At 41.5% G+C, this 23,270-nt stretch overlaps 10 protein-coding genes across 10 annotated transcripts; 6 read left to right on the top strand and 4 right to left on the bottom strand.

Annotated features, from left to right (window-relative positions):
- Positions 1 to 4,007: 4,007 nt before the first annotated feature.
- Positions 4,008 to 5,316, top strand: K450DRAFT_276461 (uncharacterized protein; the record flags this gene model as incomplete). The annotated part of the gene is made up of 3 exons (XM_051593230.1): positions 4,008 to 4,413; positions 4,550 to 4,741; positions 4,811 to 5,316. 3 exons carry the CDS (start codon positions 4,008 to 4,010, stop codon positions 5,077 to 5,079), a joined length of 867 nt encoding a protein of 288 aa, XP_051449806.1. The 3' UTR covers positions 5,080 to 5,316.
- Positions 5,317 to 6,012: 696 nt separating this feature from the next.
- On the top strand, positions 6,013 to 7,156 carry K450DRAFT_267457 (uncharacterized protein; the record flags this gene model as incomplete). The annotated part of the gene is made up of 4 exons (XM_051592842.1): positions 6,013 to 6,079; positions 6,146 to 6,431; positions 6,514 to 6,815; positions 6,879 to 7,156. The coding sequence occupies 4 exons, from the start codon at positions 6,013 to 6,015 to the stop codon at positions 7,154 to 7,156; spliced, it is 933 nt and encodes a 310-aa protein (XP_051449805.1).
- Positions 7,157 to 7,562: 406 nt separating this feature from the next.
- K450DRAFT_168256 (uncharacterized protein) lies at positions 7,563 to 9,422 on the bottom strand (the record flags this gene model as incomplete). The annotated part of the gene is made up of 7 exons (XM_051584072.1): positions 7,563 to 7,746; positions 7,828 to 7,968; positions 8,040 to 8,114; positions 8,185 to 8,273; positions 8,341 to 8,673; positions 8,742 to 9,232; positions 9,314 to 9,422. The coding sequence occupies 7 exons, from the start codon at positions 9,420 to 9,422 to the stop codon at positions 7,563 to 7,565; spliced, it is 1,422 nt and encodes a 473-aa protein (XP_051449804.1).
- A 291-nt stretch (positions 9,423 to 9,713) lies between these two features.
- Positions 9,714 to 12,496, bottom strand: K450DRAFT_203727 (uncharacterized protein). The gene is made up of 3 exons (XM_051584718.1): positions 12,406 to 12,496; positions 10,159 to 12,317; positions 9,714 to 10,087 (listed from the first exon to the last, which is right to left on the bottom strand). Exons 1-3 carry the CDS (start codon positions 12,465 to 12,467, stop codon positions 9,915 to 9,917), a joined length of 2,394 nt encoding a protein of 797 aa, XP_051449803.1. The 5' UTR covers positions 12,468 to 12,496; the 3' UTR covers positions 9,714 to 9,914.
- Positions 12,497 to 13,185: 689 nt separating this feature from the next.
- Positions 13,186 to 15,008, top strand: K450DRAFT_218058 (uncharacterized protein). Its single transcript, XM_051585143.1, has 5 exons — positions 13,186 to 13,492; positions 13,565 to 13,668; positions 13,745 to 14,326; positions 14,411 to 14,448; positions 14,515 to 15,008. Exons 1-5 carry the CDS (start codon positions 13,295 to 13,297, stop codon positions 14,940 to 14,942), a joined length of 1,350 nt encoding a protein of 449 aa, XP_051449802.1. The 5' UTR covers positions 13,186 to 13,294; the 3' UTR covers positions 14,943 to 15,008.
- Positions 15,009 to 15,116: 108 nt separating this feature from the next.
- On the top strand, positions 15,117 to 17,400 carry K450DRAFT_218053 (uncharacterized protein). The gene is made up of 7 exons (XM_051585142.1): positions 15,117 to 15,845; positions 15,921 to 16,417; positions 16,484 to 16,640; positions 16,706 to 16,751; positions 16,822 to 16,978; positions 17,049 to 17,175; positions 17,241 to 17,400. Exons 1-7 carry the CDS (start codon positions 15,294 to 15,296, stop codon positions 17,307 to 17,309), a joined length of 1,605 nt encoding a protein of 534 aa, XP_051449801.1. The 5' UTR covers positions 15,117 to 15,293; the 3' UTR covers positions 17,310 to 17,400.
- Positions 17,283 to 18,058, bottom strand: K450DRAFT_218050 (uncharacterized protein). The gene has a single exon (XM_051585141.1). It carries the CDS (start codon positions 17,755 to 17,757, stop codon positions 17,491 to 17,493), a length of 267 nt encoding a protein of 88 aa, XP_051449800.1. The 5' UTR covers positions 17,758 to 18,058; the 3' UTR covers positions 17,283 to 17,490.
- Positions 17,762 to 19,252, bottom strand: K450DRAFT_218048 (uncharacterized protein). Its single transcript, XM_051585140.1, has 7 exons — positions 18,971 to 19,252; positions 18,812 to 18,887; positions 18,644 to 18,753; positions 18,482 to 18,583; positions 18,308 to 18,413; positions 18,136 to 18,236; positions 17,762 to 18,057 (listed from the first exon to the last, which is right to left on the bottom strand). Exons 1-7 carry the CDS (start codon positions 19,238 to 19,240, stop codon positions 17,881 to 17,883), a joined length of 942 nt encoding a protein of 313 aa, XP_051449799.1. The 5' UTR covers positions 19,241 to 19,252; the 3' UTR covers positions 17,762 to 17,880.
- A 185-nt stretch (positions 19,253 to 19,437) lies between these two features.
- On the top strand, positions 19,438 to 22,087 carry K450DRAFT_218041 (uncharacterized protein). The gene is made up of 12 exons (XM_051585139.1): positions 19,438 to 19,692; positions 19,758 to 20,086; positions 20,156 to 20,230; positions 20,297 to 20,777; positions 20,840 to 20,920; positions 20,986 to 21,092; positions 21,151 to 21,375; positions 21,446 to 21,469; positions 21,532 to 21,564; positions 21,632 to 21,788; positions 21,858 to 21,908; positions 21,980 to 22,087. Exons 1-11 carry the CDS (start codon positions 19,596 to 19,598, stop codon positions 21,878 to 21,880), a joined length of 1,632 nt encoding a protein of 543 aa, XP_051449798.1. The 5' UTR covers positions 19,438 to 19,595; the 3' UTR covers positions 21,881 to 21,908; positions 21,980 to 22,087.
- K450DRAFT_218036 (uncharacterized protein) lies at positions 21,938 to 22,807 on the top strand. Its single transcript, XM_051585138.1, has 3 exons — positions 21,938 to 22,418; positions 22,481 to 22,525; positions 22,584 to 22,807. Exons 1-3 carry the CDS (start codon positions 22,223 to 22,225, stop codon positions 22,748 to 22,750), a joined length of 408 nt encoding a protein of 135 aa, XP_051449797.1. The 5' UTR covers positions 21,938 to 22,222; the 3' UTR covers positions 22,751 to 22,807.
- Positions 22,808 to 23,270: the final 463 nt, after the last annotated feature.

The following is a 23,270-nucleotide window of genomic DNA, read 5'->3' as shown; positions in this document are numbered from 1 at the left end:
TGTTAGTTGTTGGCACGGCACGATTTGGCGCACTACGCTAAGTAAAACTCTAATGTAATAATTAATAAAGTCTTCTTCTCGACGCTCTTAAATTTGATGTGTTGCTTGATGTAGACGCTCATGTAGCTTCCACCAAGGCAGGCTGCGGATCATGCTGATCAACAAACAAGATTGACAGTGATTAATAATCCCATCCTCGGACTGACCAGCATGAGCCTAAAGCTTTCTCTCCCTCTCACATTAGTATCGACTGCAGATTCAATTGATAAAATGTGGTTGATAACATGGTCAGCTCATACAGTGTTCACTCAGAAAATCATAATGTTGAAACTTGCAAATTAAGAGTTTTGAGCGGGATTGTATCTCAAGCCGGTCTTTGGAGGGTATATTTCAATGACAGCTTCCTGGTTTCCAGATCCGAGAGTTGAAAGAAATATTTTGTTCTCTGGTAGGGATTGATGCTTCCACTTCCGGGTAAATGTTCCATCATATGTTGGACAAGCTGGCGATTCATGCAAGTTGGGTGCTTCTGACTTCTACACCTCCGTCTAATCAAAGATTTTAGGAGTTTGTCGTTGTAGCAACGCTTGTATCTGGGCTTGTGGGTACGAGAGTTTCTCCTGTAGATGTTGTATTGTAATTCTTGAGGCATAATGTCTCTAATGAGATAATGCTTTGAACGAGTTGCGGTTTTAACCATTGTAGCGAGCGAATTTATAAATGGGGTACATAGGTTTTCGTTGATTAATTTGAAGATTTGACTCTGAAATTCGCTGGAAAAGAAGGCAATGTTGTATCAGGAGTCATACGTGGAGGTTGTTAAGTTTGTTAAATTTGACCTTAATATTCAGTAAGTAGTGACTGAAATTGTCGGTCATAATTAGATCTTTCAGACGTCGTAATGGCCAGTTACATATGCAATGCAAAGTCAGCAAGCACCAAAAAATTATACTGCTGTAGACTGGACATGTCTCCACCTATGCAGACTAGACACCTAATATAGATTTTAAAGAGAAAGCAGAAGTCTGATAGTTAGCTCCTCGCATTTGAACAGGAGACGAAAAAGACGCAACAAAATAAATGACATATTGTGTTTCTCTAAAACATCGCCGACCAGTGCTGTGCTTGTATATGCTGAACTAAATTCGCTGTTGTTCCAGGGTTAATGGAATTTTTGCTCCATTGCAAAACTGAAATTTGCCAGGCGAGCACTTGCGAATTGAGTAAGTAACATGGAAAACAATAAGATTGTTTCTGCTGAAGGTAAAAACATGAACTTGTCATTCTGAAAATACTGCTTCTACAGAGTTCAACAAGGCTACCAGTGAAAGCTTTGATGGAGGAGGTATGCAAGGCTATAGACATGAAGCAAGAAGACGTGTTTGATTACGCTGTTCTGTTACCACTGAGAACTTCGATGAATATTGATATTGTTGTGGTACCACGACGGGTACCATCCGCACCGCCCGCTGTAGTCACTGAAACTTTCGCGGAACAGGTATTTACACGAAAGCCGAGAGGGCCATACAGACGATACAACGTGCATTAAATCGAACAATTATCTGACCACTTGATTAAACAAAGTAGAACCGCAAAAGACGCCGCCCTTTTGACTGGGATCAACATTAGGACAACTCAGCATATACCAAAGTAAACAATGTGAATGATGAACGATGTCGCTGGTAAGTAGCAGAAAGCGGAGCTGGACGGAAACGTAAATTAACAGAAAGTCATTCCTAGTTTTTGATAGGTTATATTGACCACCTGAAAGCTGTATTATCTGATATTAGAAGAACTTCATATGAAGCCCTCCCAAACCCATCAAAATCAATTTCTGCGCTGCATAAACACGTGGTTTCAGAAATGCAGGTTGACACTCAAAAACTTGGAAAGCTACCGGCTGCAACGGGAAATAGCGCGACCGTGTGATCAGATTGCGAAGGGAAGAGGACGAAAAATGGGAAGCGAATACTGATCTGGATTATGGTAAAAATTGAATTATCAGTCATGAAGGAGGATTCAATTTGCACACTAGCCGAAATTATGGTTCATCTCGAAATGGAACTCCAGCAAAAGATGTTATACCGACAGTAAATGGTATAACAATCATTTCCCACTACATCTTAAGCAGCAGTGATAGATCTATCGATGAAGAAAATTGCAAGCTGTGTCAGTATCCAATAAGTGAAAGATAAACGACGCAAAGTCGATAGTGGTAAGCGGTCGTGTCGGAACAAGAACCGAGCATTTTCTTCGTATTCTGGATGCAAGCAATATGAAAGGATACCATATGGTGATGGATAATGCTTCAATACATATTCCGTTCAAGGTAAGTGAACTAGCAGATGGCCAAGGTTATAAGTGCCTTTGCCTTTCACTATATTCGTCCATTTTGAATCCCATTGAAGAGTTTGATCAAAACTTCATGGCTGGTGTCAGGCAAAATGTATTTACTGTTGATGATCCTCTCAGTGATCATATATGCAATGGTTTCCGACTGATAACTCAAAGAGGCTGTCAAGTATGGATTCACCATGCACTGTCATTCTTTTGCAGACATAAGAAGGAGATTATCGATTTATGCGAAGACAGAACGAACGGTTTGATGGACGAGGACGGTTGAAGAGTCATTGGACGAATGTGTCTGAATTAAACCTTCGGGTAGTATGCCAATGTTGGAAATACTTGGGCTAAATTCGCAGATCGAAGACCATAGATTATTATACAACTCGTGGATCAAGGAATTTTTATACCTGCATACCACCAGTGATCGAGATGAAAGATTTATAGACAACTCACAAGTAAAACGCTCCAAATAAAACTCGAAGGATATGAATACTGAACATTTTACTGATGTGCTAGAAACTGGTGTCTTTACTGTTGTACTTTTGCGATTGATCGTTTTTAAAGATGGGTAGAGAGCAAAATCTGCGAAGTATTATACCAGAAAAGAAAAAAAATGGCCTTCAAACCAACAAAGCGAGGCTACCTTTCGGTAATCACGCTACGAAGTGTTTGTCATTATTTCAGAGATAAGGGTTTTTTGATCTTCAGTCAAGGAAAGTCAGGGAATGATAACAAAGTAGCTCAAAAACCTTATTTCTATTATACTTCAATACATGCCCTGTTTTGCAACAAAATCGTATCATCGATGACCCCTTTTCGCTTACTACATGCCTTTCATGTTTCTTCGAAGAGTGCCTTCGGTCTCAACTTAGAGATAGTATTGGTGCGACATAGAAGTAAATATAATATCAATTAATTTATAGTATTTGTTAAAGCATGCTTATGTATCTAACTTCCACTTAATCTTTATCGTTTGATTTATATCATTCTCTAAGAATTCATGATTTCCTGCAAGTAAGGTCAAAGAGCCTAATACAAGTCACGTGACTTTTATCGTACTGATTGTTGCATACGCAAGAAGTCAAGAGTTTGTGAAATGTGTGACATACGCACAGAGTGAGAAGTTTTGAACTTCAGTTTTCATATGTTTCTCTAAGAGCATATGATTTATGTAGACATATCATGAACTTCAAATAGGTTTGCCGATAAACAGGGCAGTTCGTCAGGGGAATTGCTCGTGCGGCTGCTGGGGAGAGCGGACTTTCTATTATCTGGTGCAATACACATATCGCACATGAAGGTGACAAGGATCATAAGAGACGGCAGCCCTCTGCATCAGCAGATATACTCCAATACTCTCTTATTACAACTATGTAGCTGACAAGGTATATCTAGTCAAATGATGCATGTCAAGACATGTCAAATGGTTATGCCTCAAAAACGTGCTTGAGTGCACTTTCACATGTCGGGTCGGGCCAGGCATACCCTTGGGGGACAGATTTTAATTGGGCACAAGTTTCATTATCTGTATGGTAAAGTGAGCATCAGAAATCTCGACTTTGCCTTATTCATTTCTTTTTATTCAAATCCTCGATAGCACCGTTCTCCTTTCCTTCTTTACTTCTTACAATTTTTGATCACTTTCTGCATTCTCTTCTGTGATGGCTGAAAATAAGACGGCAGAATGGATCAACTTTGCTGTGAACAGAGCGAGTGATATCCCTGTCATTGGTGGACGTATTCGTAAAGTGTCGATGACTTATGGGCCACAACCAAGTTTAACACAGTCTTCGCCATCTCGTCTCTCCACATCATCCGATCTACGACCTCCTCCATCGTATTCCTCGGTGCAGGCGAGTAGTAGCCTGGCAGTTTCCGGTGGTCTTGACTCCAAATCTATCATTGAAAAGATAGGAGCCAAGAAGGTGGCTAAACTGGACCGACAAAGCATAATACAAGGGTTACGGATGGTCGACTTAGCAGCAGTCGAGTATCAGGAAGGAAATGATAGCATTGCATTAGATATTTATCTTCACGGCTTGGATAAAATCGTCATGGGCCTTCCAGGTATCAAACTTTCCTTTTTATACATTAGGCAATATTTTTTATACCACGGATTCTCCTTCCGCAAACCCACTACTGAAATCTTTGAAAACTCGTACACTAATTTGCGTTTGCATTTTTTTTCGTACCATCCCTCTAGTTGAGAGTGATCCAGAAACAAGAAAAGCTTTAGAACAAAAGCTACGTTTACTAGAGAGAAAGCTTGAGCTACCATCAATATACCAACCTGTACAGCATACTGAAATCATGCTAAATTTAAAGTCATTCAGTGACCTTATCGTGCATATCACAGTGTCCTGTGCAAAGCTTATCAAGGCCAGCCCTGTTCCTGGTTAGAGTCATTAATGCGCTGTATCTGTCATAGCGTTGAAATAGTCTTCTTATCATTATTTCTTGCCAGGGATCACATTTTCTTTCATCAAGGCCAGTATTAGAATTATGCGGACAGCCGATAACACATTACATATCACTCAACGTATCCAAAATTTACTGATATACTTCGTCAAAGTCATTCTTGACATTGACGAAAAATATCAACTGCACCAACTTTTGTCTGAGTGCGTGCACATGCTATTCGTCGCCAGCGTCAAAGCTTCCATTGCCTTTAAAGAATCCCCTGGTTATCAGCAATCGAAAGCCATTGAGAAGGTCACCCGCACAACGCTTTGACTCTAATCTTGCAGCAACTTCTTTTTTTTGGGGGAGGATGGAGGATTTCGACTACATGTACAGTATACCTCAACACACAATTGCCACCTTTCACTGTTTCGATTCCTCCTTTCTCTTATTCATATACTTCTATTAACCTCGATTATACCTTTATTCTACACTTTACCACTTTTGCATTGACCATTTTCTCTGTCTCTCTCTTTTCAGCTATGTAAATAGAGTATTGTCCGTCAGCCTTTCATTTGATAGTAATGATAATAAACATTGAGCCCAGATTCTCTTGGAAGCCTGTAGATTGATAATATTTTTTTTCCTACAATTCACGATTTTTTTTCGTAAGTATAAAGCTGCACAGTTCACAAAAATCTTTTGCATATATGTAAGCTGCCGTTCCTTTACAATACGTTATTATTATCATCTACGAGTACCTTATTTGTTGCTGGTGGTGTAAGCAATTTCAGCAATAAACCTATTTCAAACAAAATGGCATCACAGACAGATACAGTATTCAGGCGATGTTGATGAGATCTCGAGAAGCATTGTTACGTTTCAGCCAAAATAAGTGCGCAAAGATAGATGGGACAACAGACACATACAAAATTGCTTCGACCGAAATGATAGCTGGATCGCCAACTAGTGAGTCGTATTGTTTTTCTTAGAAGACATCCCATTGAGGAAGTTCAACTTCCTGTCAAGCTATTGTATCAACTCTCGTTCGGTGGATTTTCTCCAATTACGAATGTACTACAGGATAACAACAAAATTTAACAAGGAGGGTTAGTTTTCCACAATGTTGTAAGATGGTTTTTTATGCGGATCTTCCCACGTGTTTCCGCGTAATACTTCGTAAGCCGCCGTTGCTATTTAATTTTCAAATCACTCAATAAAGCCAAGTATCCAATAGCTAGATACCTATTAAAGTACATAGTGACAATGCCTCTCAGCATTCAACGTAAGGATTTATCTGGACTGACAGTCATAGTCACTGGAGCCAATATTGGTAAGCTGAATTCATCATGCCACTCCCATCAGAGTCAGATCAGCATTTGATAAGGGTTCATCATAGGTATTGGGTTGGAGACCGCCAGAATGCTCAGTGAAATGGGAGCACAAGTTACCATAGCCTGCCGTAACGCCAATAAGGCAGAGACAGCTGCCGAAGACATCGAAAAAACGACGGGCAAAAAGCCTCATGTAGCATCACTCGACTTGTCCAATTTCGATTCTACTGTTGCTTTCGTGGATGAATTCAAAGCAAATCATGATCGCCTGGACATTTTGGTAAATAATGCCGGCGTCGTTTCCTCGTCCAAAGGAGAAGACGGCATGTCGAAAAATGGATTCGAGATCGAGTAAGTTTTGATCCAGCCAAAGTCGTCTTCGTGTTATTTGTTGATATTTACTAATTCTATTTCCATCTATGGTTTGCCCCAGCTTCCAAGTCAATCATCTCTCACAATTTCTTTTGACCAACCGCCTATTGCCGTTGATAACAAATGCTGCGCAAAACAAGATCAACAATTTCACTCCACGCGTTGTTACCGTTGGCTCCAACGCAGCAACAATTGGAAAGATTGATTATTCTTACGTTCAAAACTCTGCCAACCTGCCATTTTTATTCACAAGATATGCAAACTCAAAATTGATGAATGCCATGTTTATCAAAAAGCTATCCGAGATTGTGAAGGACAATGGGGTTGTTGCTCACGTTGTTCACCCGGGATTTGTCGCTTCAGGTACAGTTTCATGCTGTTTCTCATGCTGATGCTTTCACAAAACTTAATGCCTGCAACTCACAGACATCCATGCCAAGGAGGACCATAAAGTTCCCAGGTTCGTGATCAAAATCGCTGACTTCGTAATGAAGGCAACTGCACGCTCACCTGTTCAAGGTGCGATGACCAGTGTGCATGTTGCGATATCGGATGAAGCAGCTGAGACCACCGGCAAATACTGGGATTCTTGTAAGGTAGTCGCTTACCCTAACAAACTGATTACCGATGATAATGCTGTGGATCAACTGTGGGCCGATTCTCTTAAATATTTACAGGAGAAAGGCATAGAGATTGATCATTAATGTACTATGCCGCTGCAGTTGAAAAGAAATAGTACCTTTTCTCCATCCTGCTATTATCAAACAATTTTCTAATACCAAATCCGCTCCTCTACATCTTCGACATTGTAATAATAATGATAAAATGAAAAGACGTCGAAACGATCTTACAGAAACAATTTTGCAAACAACGGTAGCAATTTTTTTTTCATGGTGTGATCTTATACGTGATATCCCTCTATATTACAATATGTGGAAACTCAGCGCATTACGCTTGAAAATGGCTCGAACTACTTTTGAGCCTGCCCTATTGCTTGACTCTGTTATTGTAGAACATCAGAGAGCAAAGAGCTGCCATTATAGCGTTTATCATCTCAACATCCGCCAAACAATACGTTATATTGAAATACTGCTAAATTATATATACTATTCACATTGCCGGGGGCGATTGGCTTCCATCATCACCAGACAGTCCTAAAGCCACACTACCTCGACTAGCAAAGATCAAGATCCATTTCATATTTGTGAGCATATACTTGAGTGCTCGAGTCCACAATTCGTCTTGATTGAATTGAAGCCGAATTGAGGTATCACCAATCTTATCCTTGTTAATTCTTTGAAAAAAGAAAAATGAGATATACAATAAGGTTTCCTGTTCATAGTTCGTTCAATATGGCAGCATAATTTCCACTGACCTATAAGGCAATCTAAGGCTCTTGTCCCGTTGCTCGGCAAAATCACTCAGCTGTTGTAGACAATTTAGTAACGCGACTAGCGCATGATCGAATCTCCTATTCAAAAACATGCGGTTGATAGCGAAGTCGCCAGACCCATAGCTAGGTAAATTGGTAGCACTAGTAAGTAATCTGCCTATGAACACTTTGCTTAATAAATATGGAGAACTTACAGTTCATATGTAACCACGCTATCTCCGTCGATTTTCTGTATCCGCGAGAACGATCCCATAGGAACCAGCCTATATCTGTTTCCGACATTAACAAAAACTTAATAGCCATCCATGATGGTTCTCTGCCATGTCAGCGATGTCTTACGTCTTAAATTGAAATTTGAGCTTGTTGGCGACAGTATAAAGTAAGAGTAGGGTTTGTCCCATAGCTGCGTTGATTTCATTCCAGTCAATCTGATGATAAGTGTGCTCAGTCTACTAGTTAACGTATTTTGATCAGAACTTTTTTAGCATTACTTACTGGCTGAGTGCTCAGTCGGCCTAATCGAAAGCCATTTATCGTACCAAATGGGCCACTATGTCCGATGCAAAAGGTATCGTTGTATACGACTGTTTTTTGTAACTTTTCGTACTGTTTGGCGTCATGGTCATACTTCATATTAATACTGTCTCTCTCGTTATGAAACGCTTGCAGTTTTAGCTGAAACTCATTGCTCTTTTGCCAAAATTCTTCTTCCTCAGCTTCCAGATTTTTAGATTCGGCTTCTAGTTCTTCAAGCTCCTTTTGCAAAGCGTCACGCTCTTCTTCTGTCCTTCTCAATGTTTCGTTTGCTTGATTTTCAGCATCTGCCAGCTTCATTACAAATGTGAGTATCGATACTTTCAAAAACGCATGCACTAGCGTTTATGAATGAGCTGTACCTCCTCAATTTCCTTTCTCAGAATCTTTTCTTCGGCAGGGTCGATCTTGCTCTCTGATACCTTTTTCAAGAATTCTATATAACAGTCTCTTTCCCGGCTGACGTCGTCTAGCTGTCTTCTTAAGCTTTCCAACAAAATATCTGTGCATTCTTGACACATTGGGTGATCGATATCTGATTTGGCTGACATGATGTCAAATAGTTTGTTCGCTACCTTTAATCGTCGAGACATGCTGCTGTTACGAGCTTCGTCAGATTTTAAAGTCGAAACTTGTGAGACTACGGGCGGTGCAATTTGTGAACTGGATAACATGACAAATGACTCTGACGGACCAACCATGGTATCTTTGGATCGGAGATTGGTATGTCCTGGCAAAGAGTTGCGGTTGCTTTTGTTCGAGGTAGTTGTTCTACGCGAAATGGGTTCCATTGTACGGTCAGGAACATTAGTAGCTACTGCGGAAGGCGTAGCTCGCGGATGTGCTTTTTCTTCTGCCTCCAATGGTGCTATTTTTAAAAGCACATTAGCACTCAGTGAAATGACTTTCAACAACAACTTCGTCAATTACTAACCTATTAGTAAATCCATAGCTGAAGGTTTGAGATCAGCTAACGATTCCTCGACTTTTAACGGTTGCCGGCATCGCTGGCAGAATAACGGTCTTGTTGAATCAGTATTCATGGCAACACTTGGGCGAGATCCATCGGTCAGCTGGCGAAGGACTGACATTTTGATTGGAATTTCAGTCTCCGCAAGGTATCTTGTTGGGAGACGGCTGGAACAGTTGACGGATAACCCTTTCATAAGTGGTGACACGGCACTAGCATTTCATCAATCTATACAGCTTCAAGTAACACTCTTCTTATGATTTCATGATTTTGGACAACATGGTTTGTACTTGATGTTAACAACATAGCAATCATTGATATCAAGCATTTCGTGCGAAAGTCGTCGACTGTAGTATATAGTGGAAAGCCGAAAATTAATTTTTGCGCGGGACGAATGTCTATTGATTGTTTTTATGAGGTACTGAAATTTGGGAATGCTATTTGAGAACTGACTGCACTATGTGCCATTGTTCTGGGCAGAAATGATTTGAAGAGGTATGGTGAGATATTTACAATAGTGTAAAGCGTGTTTTAACTTCGCTATGGGGACGGGATAAGGAAATGATTAATAGCCAATAGCAGTCATGATGCCATAGCCAACGAGGATAATAACAGCGGTGGAGAGGATGGAAGCGGGAACACCAGTCTTGAGGAAGTCGTTAGTAGTAAGGTATGGCTTTCCAGTGGGATCCTCCATCATAATGGCAGACATATTTGGATATCCTGAAACAGGCAAACCTATGGAAAGAATGCGTTAATTATCACAGTCAATAATATGATCATGGAGATAGTACTAAAATAATTCTTACCCATTCCAGCTGAACAGACCAATCCGGCTCCCATGACCAAAAGATTGGGATGAGGTGTGGGTAAAGCCAAACCAACTTGTTGGACGATAGGAAGGATGATGAGAGCAGCGACAGTGTGAGAGACAAAGGTAGCAAACACCAAAATTAGGATAGAGAAAATGCAAAGAATGGCCAGTGGTTCAAGATGCTCAACACCATCCTTGATACTCATAGCAATGTATTGCAAGAGTCCAGAAGAGTTGACTGCATTACCCAAAGCAGAGCCACCTTGAGCGAGGACAACTACAGACCACAAGAAAGCGTTCAAGTCATCCTTAGCCAGAATTCCAGTTCCAAAAAACATGAACAAGGGAATTGCTGCGATAACACCAGCATCACCGAATACAGATGCCAAGCTTGATTCAGCACACCACAGAACAATAGTAGCGATAGTGATGAAGCAGACGAAGACTTGTGAGCGTGTGACTTCTTGCTTGGTTGCCTTGACAGTATTGAGAGCCGGTGTGGTTCTTCCAGGACGCATAACCAACAGAAGGATTCCCCAGGTGATGAAGAGAGAAAGAATTGAAACGGGAAGAGCAACAGCAAACCAGTTACCCCATCCAGGGGAAGGCGACATGTTGTTGATGGTAATAATGTTCTGAGGAGAAGAAATTGGAGAGGTCATTCCACCAATGCAGCTTGCAAGAGCGATACCGAGAATTAAGCAAGGAGCAAAAGTAGATCCAGGAGGCAATGTTCGAATGATAGGTTGCACAAGAGAAAAGCAAAGTACTGGAGTGGCAACGTTACTGATCCACATACTGAGGAAGCAAGCGACTCCCATATTGGCCAAAAGGACGAAGTGTGGTCTTGTACCAGCGCGGCTAAGAACGTGAGACGCAAAGGCTTTGGCAATTCCATACTTGCTAAGGGCAGCAGCCAAAGCAAATCCACCCAAAAGCATCATGATGGTTCCGGAAAACATGGACTGGAAAACAGCCTTGGAAGCATTTGTGGCGGTCATGACACTACCGTCGGGATTACGCATGACTTGCAAAAGAACGATGAGGAATGGGATAAGCATAGCAGTGGAATACAAAGGCACAGCCTCCGTAGCCCACAAGATAGCGCAGAAGATCAACAAAGCAAAGCAGTAGTTTTCAGGTCTTGAGCCAAAGATATCGACATTAAGGAACACAACAAAAGCAACCACTGCAACTAAAAAGCTGATGGTGCTGTTCAATAAGCCTCTCGTGACAGGAATGTTGATGTATGGAATTGTGAAGAGTGGCTTTGGGGCGTCCTTGACATGAGCATCCATTGTCCTTCGTTCTTGACCGATCATATCCTTCCAAACGGTGTTTCGCTCATAGACAATATGATCACGAAGATGAGTGCGGAATTCTCGAACTGCAGCATTGACATTGCCATTGGTGAAAACATCAGCATATATTTTTTCAACTCGTTCGATTTGTTTTTCCAAGGCTTGGCGAGTTTCCGTCATGAATGGTCTACTTTCCAGTACCATTTTTTTGAGGTAGATTTCACGGAGGTTACCATCCAATAGCTTGTCATGCTTCTTAAGAATCTTGTCAAAGCCTTTGCGGTTGAGGTCTTGGAAGCTCTGTAGTTCGGATAAAGCCACATACAAGCCAATGCATCTTGTTCGAAATGAGACCAGGCGATTGTAAGCAACGGTGGAGACAGATTGGGCTGACTGGAATGACTTGCGGGATACACTGGAACGGCGTGTACTGGTACGCGCCAAAGTGTCTACCACATTAAGGTCGCTCAAATTGTTGGTGCTGGAAGCAATATTGACGTAATGAGCTTCGCTTGCTTTGGGAGCTGCTCTGATAGCACTGGAACGGCGACGTTCATGGGTAGAGTCAAGCATCTCCAGTTGCGATGGCTTTAGTTCACCGTCGAAATCAGGACTCTCGCTGTCGATTTGAAGTTGTTCTAACTCTGCATAAAGCTCTGCTTCTTTCTCTGTGTAGAAATCAAAGACTTTCTCCAGTTGCAAGTCCAGTGCTTCAATGAAGCGCTCATTGTTACGATGAAACTCTTCATCAGAGAAATTGGTAGCCTTCTCTGGGTCCATATTAGGGTTATTGGACATTTCTTCTACCCGCTCCTTTTCCAATTGATAGATGAGTTTCTTCAAATGGTCATAACTGCATAAGTTGCGGAAAATAGTTTAATCACATAATGTTTGGAAACAATGACGGACAAAAAACAATCGAGTAGGAGAGGCACACTTACGCCATGTAATAATCTGTCCATTCTGGCACAGCATTAAACTGCAAAGTGTGAGAGAACTTCATCGTCGAGCCTTGGGAGCAGAAGAATGAAGGATAAGAAAGAACTGTAAGTTTTTCTAAGGCTAGTTCATTTAACAAAATTTAAGGAAAAAAATTTCAAGCTGAGCTTGATTCCTGGCACGCCACGACGGTTATGGCCCGATTTCACTGGTTCTACCAACCCAACGTGAGTCAACGTGGTTTTCCATACACGAACACTTAAGAAGAAATGCCTAAAACAACAAACACCGCTACATGTATTTTTCATTATGTACCTTCAACAGTACTTGTATCATGTATTTAAATGTATGTTTAATTGAAAACAATCAATTGTCACGGCAAAATCAGTGTCGAAAAATTCTTCATAGCTATCCAAATATGGAAATCCCACCTGAGCGGCATCTAAAAATCCGGGGGAAATGGTATCCAATCACTTTCCACACGTGCGTGCACAACCGCGTTTCAATGGATAAACGGGAATCAGATGCTATGTTTCAGTTGACTTACGGCGAACATCTGCTTATATGCTTCGAAGCCAGATATGAGATCTTTTCGGAACAAGCCAGGAAGGAAAAAGTTTCAGACAGCAATGAACGTGCAATAGAAGCTTCAATTTCAATGGCAAAACAATGATGCAGGTTGTCTTGCTGTGGTAGATTGATCACTCACCAGCAGTTCCCAGTGTTATGAAACGATACCTTTAGAACATTCTGGGTATGATGAGACATGAAGCTAGATCAGTTCTTTGTGTTGGTTTTATGTTCTACTAGGCTTGTTCCCCGTAGAAGTAGTACATTGCCGTAAGACCCTAAGATTGCGAAGCATGAGTACTGAGCTTAAATTATAACTTTATGCTAGGCCCAAGGCAATTTGTAAATCCGTTTGTCAGTTCGCATTTGCACGCAATGGCGACGCTCTTTGACAATAGATGTGAAAGTGTAATTGACCTGTCAATAGGCGCACCGTCGCGGGATATGATGCCAATTAGTATGATGGCAGCAGCCTGTCATACAGCTCTGAGCTGCGAAGATGCTTGGCATTCATTTCAGGTGAACTTGCACACCTTTATATATTCAGTTCTACACGCCACGCTTGATATATCTCTAATGGTCAATTTATAGTACGGGCCAGAGAGTGGGGATCATGCTTTTCGAGAAGAACTGGCTGTCTTACTATCAACTCAAATTTTGAATTTGGACTCTGACCAACATACCCCAGTACAAAGGCAAGACACGGTCAGAAGACCCGCGCATGTTTTGAATCTACTTTTTTGCTTAAATCATTTGACGCTATCTTGACAGCCATACCTTAGCGTGCACAAGCGGTGCATCGCAATCATTGGCAAATCTCCTGAGTCTGTTGACACATCCTATTTATACAACCCATGTCTTTTTACAATCGCCGACGTATCATTTGGTATTTCAAATGATTAAAGATAGAGGCTTCGATCAAAAGCAATTGATCGCTGTACCTGAAGACGCCGACGGAATTAAAATAGAATGGCTGCAGAAACAACTGGATGAGCTTCAAATCGGTGAAAGCTCAAGGCACCCACGTTTCTATAACGCAGTATTGTATACTGTCCCAACTTATAGTAACCCGTCCAGTACAATTTTATCTCCTGAAAGGCGCTTACAACTCGTTGAACTTGCACGTCGGCATAATTTACTTGTCATCTGCGACGATGTATATGACATGCTGTATTATGATACCACAATACGTCCACCACCTTCGCTTATTTCTTACGATCTTAATGACATACAAAGTCGACCTGGTCGGGGCAACGTTATTAGTAATGGAACATTCTCTAAAATCCTTGCTCCCGGGACACGCTGTGGATGGATACAAGCTCGACCTGAACTTATCAACTTAATCACAGAGAGGTAAATTCAGATGAGGTTCAACAGTTGAGAACGAATATTAACTGACTCTATCAATCCGTCATCGAAAAAATGGATTATACTTAGTGGTGTATATGTTTCTGGAGGCTCTCCTGCACACTTCGGTAAGGAAAATGCTGCAAAAAGATTTAGTCTGTTTAAAATCTAATCGATAGAGGTCTATGTTATAGTGAGCAAAATGATACATGAAGCATTGAAAAACGGATCACTATCAAAGCATATAAAAGACTCGCGCTCAGTGCTTCACGATCGACTTGTGAACGGATTATCGAAACCGATTGATAATTTACTTTTACCTTTGGGGTGCTCGTATTGTAAACCACGGGGAGGCTACTTTGTTTGGCTCAAACTTCCAAAGTCTATCAGCAGTATTCGACTTCAGAACACTATAGAGAAGCATAAGATAAATGTATCTTGCGGCTATGGGTATAAATTTGCAGTACCAAGTGAAGGCGATATAGAGAGCAAGCTTGATATTGGTAGACACATTAGGCTATGCTTCGCATATTACAACACTTCAGATTTAAATACGGCCGTTGGTTATCTACACCAAGCCATACAGCTGTGTATTGATGAAGCCGATGAGGAATGCAACTAACAGATATGTGCTTACTCAAACATTTAATAAACAGCTGTGAAAAAATAGGCATACGAAAGTAGCGGCAATCAAATTTGTAAAGGAAACACACCACTTTGATAATCAGAGCTGGGGATTTCCTCACCACCAACGTGTATTGGCTGGCTCCATGTGGGCACAAATATACAGCTCACAGGGTAACAGAAATTTGTTGCATTTCGAAGCTTTCACGTGACTTATGACAGGGCCAGTCGGGAGGCGCGAGAAAAAAATGAAAAAAGAAAAGTGAGGGAACGTCACCTCCAGCAGATTTTTCATACCTTTCTGTCTGTACTTGTTTTTGCTTTGTATATCATAGCTCTATGGTCTGCGATGTCCTCAATAACATCACAACCACCGACAAGAGGTTCAGGGATGCCACATTTGTCAAGAGAGACGACGTCAGAACAGAAAGATGTCCTTGATGCTCCACTAAAAGTCACTCATAATCCGACCCCGTACTTCTTAGAAACACCAAACGAGCGTGACAGGCGTATACGGAACTTATTTGAATCCCTCGATCGAAATGCTAAAGGTTACCTTGATTCGGACTGCATCCTGAAAGGATTTCAGCAGATGACCCACTTGCCAGCCAGAACAAAGTACGCTCGTGATCTACTGGAGAAGTGCGACACCAGTCAGGACGGTGTCATAGATTACGACGAATTCAAGATATATGTGGAAGAACGAGAAAAAGAACTATGGGCTATGTTCGAAGAGATTGATAGGAGTGGAGACGGACGATTGCAGCCTGAAGAACTGGAACATGCTTTACAGCGAGCGGGTATTCGAGTCACTAAAGATGATTTCTGGCAGTTTATGGAGGCTATGGACTCGGATGGAAATGGAGTCATTGATTTTCAAGAATGGCGGGATTTTCTTTTGGTAAGATATGTTCATTGGTTGAGAAAGTAGAAGACTTACATAATCGTTGATCTGGCTCTAACGAATTTCCTACAGCTTTTACCCAAAGAGACCAATATTACTGAGGTCTACAGATATTATCAAACATCAACACAGCTTACGCAGGATGCCGAAGTTGTTATTCCACCCACAGATGAAGCAGCCCGTAATGCTTTCAAATACCTAGCAGCAGGAGGGTGCGCTGGCGCTGTATCTCGAACTTGCACAGCTCCTTTCGATCGTCTCAAGGTCTTTTTGATCACCCAGACGACTGCGACTACGAAGGAATTAGCCTCTAATCGAACGAAAAGTACCTTACTCTCGGCAATGAAAACTATTTATTCACAAGGAGGCATACGCGGCTTTTTTGTGGGAAATGGACTCAATGTTATCAAAATTGTTCCGGAATCCGCCATCAAGTTTTGGGCATTTGAGTCTGCAAAATCTGTTTTAGCCAGAGCTACTGATGCTGAAGACAAAAATTCTATATCTGTTGGTGCACGTTTCATTGCTGGTGGCATGGCCGGCTTATGTTCGCAGTTTTCAATATACCCGTATGTCCACAACAACTAAGTAATTGGAATTTGCTCAACCGGACTTATTTTTCTTTTCCATTTCAGGCTCGAGACCCTCAAGACACGCATCATGTCGAGCAAAATCATTTCGTCATCGACTCCTCCGACTCCTCCAACATCTGGTCGTTCTGACTCTTTGATATTAACAACAGCGAGACAGATGTATCGATCTGGTGGTATTAGGGCATTTTGGCCGGGATTGGTAAGCTTTGGGAATATTTTGGATCCGTGTACGCTTATTGGATGGACTGCCTAACTTTTTCACAGACGCTGGGTCTGATCGGTGTTTTCCCTTACCAAGCCATGGATTTGGGTATGTTTCCGTTGTTAGTGCTCAAGTAAATGGAGGTCAAAGATGGATCCTAACGCGAATTTTTATTCAGGTATCTATGAAACCTTGAAACTAACTTATCTGGGATATATGGATAAGGCCGATGGAAAGGTACAACAACCTAACGTGTTTGTACTTTGGGGATGCGGAATGGTTAGTGGATCTATAGGCGCTACCAGTGTCTATCCCCTCAGCATGATTAGAACTAGGTAAGCTAATGTTATTACAGTGGAAATGGCAAGGCCGTCAATTTCTAATTGAACGTTGTTGGTGTTACAGATTACAAGCTCAGGGCACTCCAGCTCACCCACAAACATACACATCGGCTTGGAACGCTGTACAAATCACTTATGGAAAAGAAGGAATTCGTGGATTTTATAAAGGTTTGGGGCCAACGTTGTTCAAGGTATGTATTATGTGCTGTGGTTCATCTTATGGTTGATGTCTCCTAATGAATACTCTCTCCTCCAGGTTGTACCTGCTGTCAGTATCAGCTACGTAGTATATGAGCGCAGCAAGCGCTCACTAGGCATATCCTAGGATACCAAATGTACCAACATCTAGATTTTATTGTAGGCAATATTATATGATGTATTTGTAAATACTTCACTTCCCTCAACCAAAACCAACATAGAACATCCCAATATTTTGCCAAGCTACATAGATTTATTGAACAATTTCATTATATTGATGTGGGATAGAGTATTATGGGTTATAGTCATCATTGTTGAGTGTGTACATTCTGATCAACCATGTCTGCAAGCTTGTTTGCGTTTTCCTTGGCTTGCTCCTGATCGGTGTGCATTCTCTCTTGTCTTTCCTTCTCCTCAGCTTGGTGAATTTGGTTTAAAGAGGCGTCGTGCACTTCGCTAGGTTCGGAGCGGGTAATTTGAGGAGCAGAATCCTTTGAGTGGTCGACATTAGTGGCACTCTGCTTGTTATCTCCCTTGTTGAAGACGTTCTTGATTTCACTCTTGATTTTATCCATTTTGTTATAAGTATGTACATTGAATGTGGGATAAAGAGCGTCATTTTATATAAATTTCGGACCAGTCACAGTAATGAGCGCATTATGACGAAACCATTGCAGTTAGGAAAGTGCAGCCGAATGTCAAGCACGTCCTCCTCGTTTACTTAAAATTCTGGCATTGTCTAAAAATACTTCTACCATTGATGCAAATTCGGATGCCTCGCCTTGAGCCTGCTTCCTCTTCTCAGCCGCTAATATTCGGGTGTCTATAAATTCAAGTTCGAGTTCATGAGTAACATCTTGCTGACCAGAGGTGTCCTAAATGATGGAGGAATTATTATAAGCATATATTTAAGTGTGGCATTCATAAGCCGCCTTGAAATGACGTTTTCTTACCGGTGATTTCACTTGAGTTAGATCAAATTGGATGTTTCCATGAGAGTATGAGAGTCTGTCTTTATTACGTTCGTACATATGGTTGCCACCGGGTATTGACGCTGTAGTTGCGTCCGGCAGAATTAGTCATTGATCACAACGTTTACTGTCATTTACACAAAAATCGACTCACCTGGATTTTCAATACTCACAGAGATTCTGTAGTCAAAAGCTTGATTAGGCGAGTATATATTCAAATCCGCAATTCTTGTTTTTTCCAAGACACCATTTGGTACAATCTGGTCAAATGACAGCTTTTAGGCTCATGGTAAAAAATGTAGCGCTAATAGATCATTCGTTCACTAACCTCTCCAGATTGTTGATCAGTTGTTACTCGTATTTTTCTTCCGTCTGATAGCTTGAAAAATCTATCCCTTTCTCTGGTGTGTTTGTATTTCACGCGGCATCCCTTTTCCAACAGGTCAACATCTACTTCTCATCCAAACAATTAAACTTCTTGAATTCTTACCTCTGGTGGCTTTTGAACCATATCGTTGAGCATCTGGTTATACATTTTATGTTGATTGAGACTCATATCGCTCTTGAAGCGAGTTCGGAGATCAGAGTCTGGTAGGATTACTGGAAACATTTTTCAGGCAATGCACTCGACTTTATCACAAGACTTCTGTTCACTCACCAGTCTCGGTACCAACAGGCAAAGACAACCTTTGCCTCGTTCTATTATCTATTATAGTGCCGAGCTTTGCTTCGATCTAAACGCAGATATCCATCAGCCAATAGAAATCAAAAATGTAGTCGCCATTGATTAATGGTATAGAAAACAACTTCGAAATACCTCAATATTATCTTGATCGCAATACCGCCATAGGAAATTTGCAACATATTGAACGGTGTCGTTCATCGGTTTGTTACCAAATATTGTTGATGGTCGTGTACTCTCCATTCGCGCTCTATTCGCATCTAGAGTGTTACCATTCTCCGAAGTACCTGATGCCACTGTATCTGCATCAGTGGAATTTGGACCTATTTTTCGCTTTTTATTGTTGGATTCTCCTTGGTCTTTGAACTCGACCTTGTCCTCGTCGGTTGTCTCGAATGTGTTCATATTAAGTAGACCTTCACATACTGTATTAATTTTCCGCTGCCCAAAAAGAAAAAAAAATCAAGCAGGTCGAACGGAATCATGTGACATATTGCCATGGCCACAGCTTTGCTAGCTGACGATTTGTCCCGCAATTAACATTGAAAAATATTCACAAAATGAACAATATAAAAGATGCTTCTCGTAACTATTGTAACTACATTAATAGGCGCTTTTTGTGAAAAAGGGTAAAGAGGTCTTCTTTTATGCCATCCAAAAAGTGACAGTCACGCTATCCAGGGACGATTCATGGAAACTGTTAAGAGTTTGTGCTGCACCTTGAATCGAGTATCCATCCGACATATTGCTATAAATTGCCATGTTTCCAGCTCTTGGATTGTTCCGATCTATAACATGTCCTGAATATCCAGGATGTCACAGGTCTTCCTGTCTATATTCTCACGAGGTCACTGAAGGTGGGTTACAGTCGATATGTTTAGTGCCACACAACACTTGAACTAACACGCTTCCACTTTGAAAGAGCATATTGCCAAAAAGCGAAAAGTGGAAGCTACTAGAAGTCGTCAGGAAACAGAACGTGCGCCTATAGCTCAAATAAGCAAATACGCTACTTCCACCCAAGTACGACCTGTAGCAAAGGGACATGCAGGACCAGCAGCTGCATATGACATTCGCCCGTCAGCTGCGAAACTCCCCAGCAATTTATCGACTACAGCTGAAGCAAAGCCTGCTTACCGTAATATTATCAGCGGGGTGAGCGAAACAAAGATGAAGCCCACTGCTACAATATCCAATAGATCATCGACCGGTAGCAACCTTAGTCACTCTGTACCTGTACCAGTACTGCAGGTGAGTAATGATATATTCAATAATTCTATTAATTAGAACGAGCTAGCTCATGACATCTCGTAATTTCAGGCTAAATCAACTACTGGTGGACCGCCGATGATCCTCCCAGATCTAAAATCCCAAGTCCCACAGAAAGTTCGACAGGTAAGTAGTATACCTTTAAAGCTCTAGAAGGATTACCATTTTTAACATAAGTTTACATTGTACTAGATGACAGTAACCAGAATGTACGAGCAGTTCCTGCGCATTTATAAGCCATTAGACGAGCATATGCTGCTTGCCTTTCAGGACTCAGAGAAACAGGAGAGAAAAATCCATGAGACTAGTGTTAACCAAGCTGGATACAAGCAGACAGCGGCTGGCGTACTAGGACGTTTGAAAAAACGTTTACCCTCAGAAGATAAAGACGACATTGGAATCGACGGTGAATGGACAGACAAAAAGAGCCAACAAAAGACAGGGATGCGAAGCAAGCTTCAACAGTACGTCTTAACGGAGGAACAACTAGCAAAGATGAACTACCCTCTAGCAGATGCTCTCGAAATTCCGCAAAGCATAGATAGCTCAGTTGGAATAGAGCGTAAATGTGACAGGTGTACTAAGGCATTCATTGTCAAAGATATCTTGACAAAACAAGATATGGAACTATGTCGCTATCATCATGGGCGAATCAGAAAAGTCAAAGTTCATGGTAAAAGAAATCGTTTCCTATTTGTATCTACAATACGAGATTCTGACTTCATGCTATTGTAGGGGAGTACGAAAGGTTGTACTATTGCTGCAATAGCCCTCCTGAGAGTCTAGGATGTACAACTGGACCACATGTATACAAAGGTAACGCACGAAAAAAGAACTACCTTTGCACGCCTTCTTCGTATCTACTAATGTTTAAATATCAGATGAGACTATTGAGGCATTAGCAAAGCGTATTCCGTTCTCTTCTGTAAAGCCAGTCAGCGGTGCGAGCAAAGATGTACGACAAATTATCGCTCTTGATTGTGAAATGGTAAGCTGGATGATATTATGACATGACTTCTATGGAGATATTCTTACCTTCACACCAGGCATACACTACTGCAGGAATGGAGCTGGTTCGCATAAGCGCAATAGATGAATTCAATGAAACCATTATAGATGAGCTGGTTTTGCCTCAACACATGGTTGTCGACCTGAATTCACGCTATAGTGGCATTCAAACCTTGCGAGGTGCAAAGTATAATCTTCAAGATATTCATTTGATGTTATCGAAATTCATGGATGAACAGACTATCCTTGCTGGCCACGGATTGGTAATAATTTGTTTTAACTGGCAATTTTTTTTGCTGTGTGATTTCTGACGAATCAATCAATTTCATATAGGAAAATGACTTGAAAGCTTTGCGAGTAAGTTGGGTGGAATTGAATGTGATGTATCGGCTGTTCTGCTAACGAAATGGGTCTGTTAGATTGTTCATCCAAATGTTGTAGATACAGTTGCAGTAAGTTGTATAAAATGATTGCCCAAAACTCACATAACTTAATAACCCTTGATGACTCTTGCTACAGCTCTATCCGCATCCCAATGGACTACCGTATCGACACGGACTTCGCTTCCTAGCTAACAAGTATCTTCAAAGGTTCATACAAGATAGCTCTGAAGGACATGACAGTTTTGAGGATGCTAAGACTAGTCTTGATCTGATTAAGTTGAAAGTTGAAAAAGGTACGTGCAAAATGTCAAACACTGGTGACCGCGTCTAGAAAGGTGGATTGTAACAACATTTTGTTGCAGGCAAACAGTTTGGCTCCAACTAGACTTACGCGTCACATAATTGATTGATATGTAATGCGAGATAATGTTCTGCTTCTATTCAAACAGATTATATGTAAATAATGTAACACATATCGCTGTAGCAAAAATTCTAATAGGCGTCTACCCCACCCATCACTGCGTAGTCACCAGCAATTTCTTCCAATCCTCCTTACCATGACTCACCACGCTGTACTGCGAACTACAATTGAGAGTTTCTACGCTAATTTTGTTCCTTTCTTGTAAAAAAGTTTCCTTGAAAGCGTAAGCAAGCAAAAAAATTCCAAAACAAAAAGCGAGAAGTCCAGTGTACCCATGCCGTAATTTTTATGTGAGGGGAATTTGGCATGACCAAATTTTTCCAGCGAAACGAGTCATTTCAAAAAGCCAGCTTTCCCGAAAAATTATCGCCACAAAGACTGAGCACTGCCATGGCGAACAATAAGCTTCATGTTCGACTCAACGAGCGTGTGGAAGAGTATAAACTTACACCAGAAGAAGTAGCAGCCATCGACAAGGCAAGAGGTCAACTGAGCTCACATAGTAAGTACAATACAATGCTCAAAATCGCAGCAGCAATTAGGTTTTCACACAACTACAATTAGCCACCTTTGGAGGATTCGCTGGCGCAGCAGTGGGAGCATTCTTAGGTAAATACAATCGCATGGAGGACGTAACGTAGCCACCTTGTTGACAATATTCTTCCAGGTGTCCGGCGACGCTTTTCCCCTTGGGCCTCCTTTGCACTAGCCGGTGGAGGTTTTCTTATTGGTACACAAATGGGATTAGTGTCCGGAGCGTTGGCTGGCGTCAATACCATCAAAACGCTACCTAATTCTGAACACCTTATGAATCTCGTTCGAGACGTTCAGTGAGTGTTCAATTTCGCATTGGAATAACCTTCTACTTCCTACTTATAATGTCATCTGCAGGAATGAAATTTTGGCTGAGAAAGGCTTCAAGCGAGATTCACCGACTTCCCCACCGAGGCGAATGTCACCAGCAGAGCGCGAAAGTGAACTGCGGAATTACCAGCATGGCAATCAATTAGGCAAAAAGCAGGACGAAAATGGAGAGTTTATGTCGGAAGACGATTCTTTAACGGACAACAGCGGTATTGAGAGACCATTTGAAGAGACTGACGGTACGTAGACAATATGGCTGAAGGTGCACTTCATCCTTGAAATTTAATTTCTGAAACGCCTAGCAGCACCCAGACGTCAAATTACCGGTTATACACAACGACAGCAACCGGAAACGGAAGCTGGTCAAGATGAAGATGAGGGCAATGCAAACTACGGTGGACGAAGAGGAGCTTGGGAAAAAATACGCTCAGAGAACCTGCCTAATGAACGGCCGACCTGGGCAAAGCTTAGAGAGCAAGCTCAGAAGCAA

This window comes from Umbelopsis ramanniana (assembly GCF_025399195.1).
Source record: "Umbelopsis ramanniana AG unplaced genomic scaffold K450scaffold_1, whole genome shotgun sequence".
Classification (NCBI taxonomy): Eukaryota; Fungi; Mucoromycota; class Umbelopsidomycetes; order Umbelopsidales; family Umbelopsidaceae; genus Umbelopsis; species Umbelopsis ramanniana.
The sequence above is the reverse complement of the archived record's forward strand: the minus strand, read 5'-3'. Positions and strand labels throughout refer to the sequence as shown.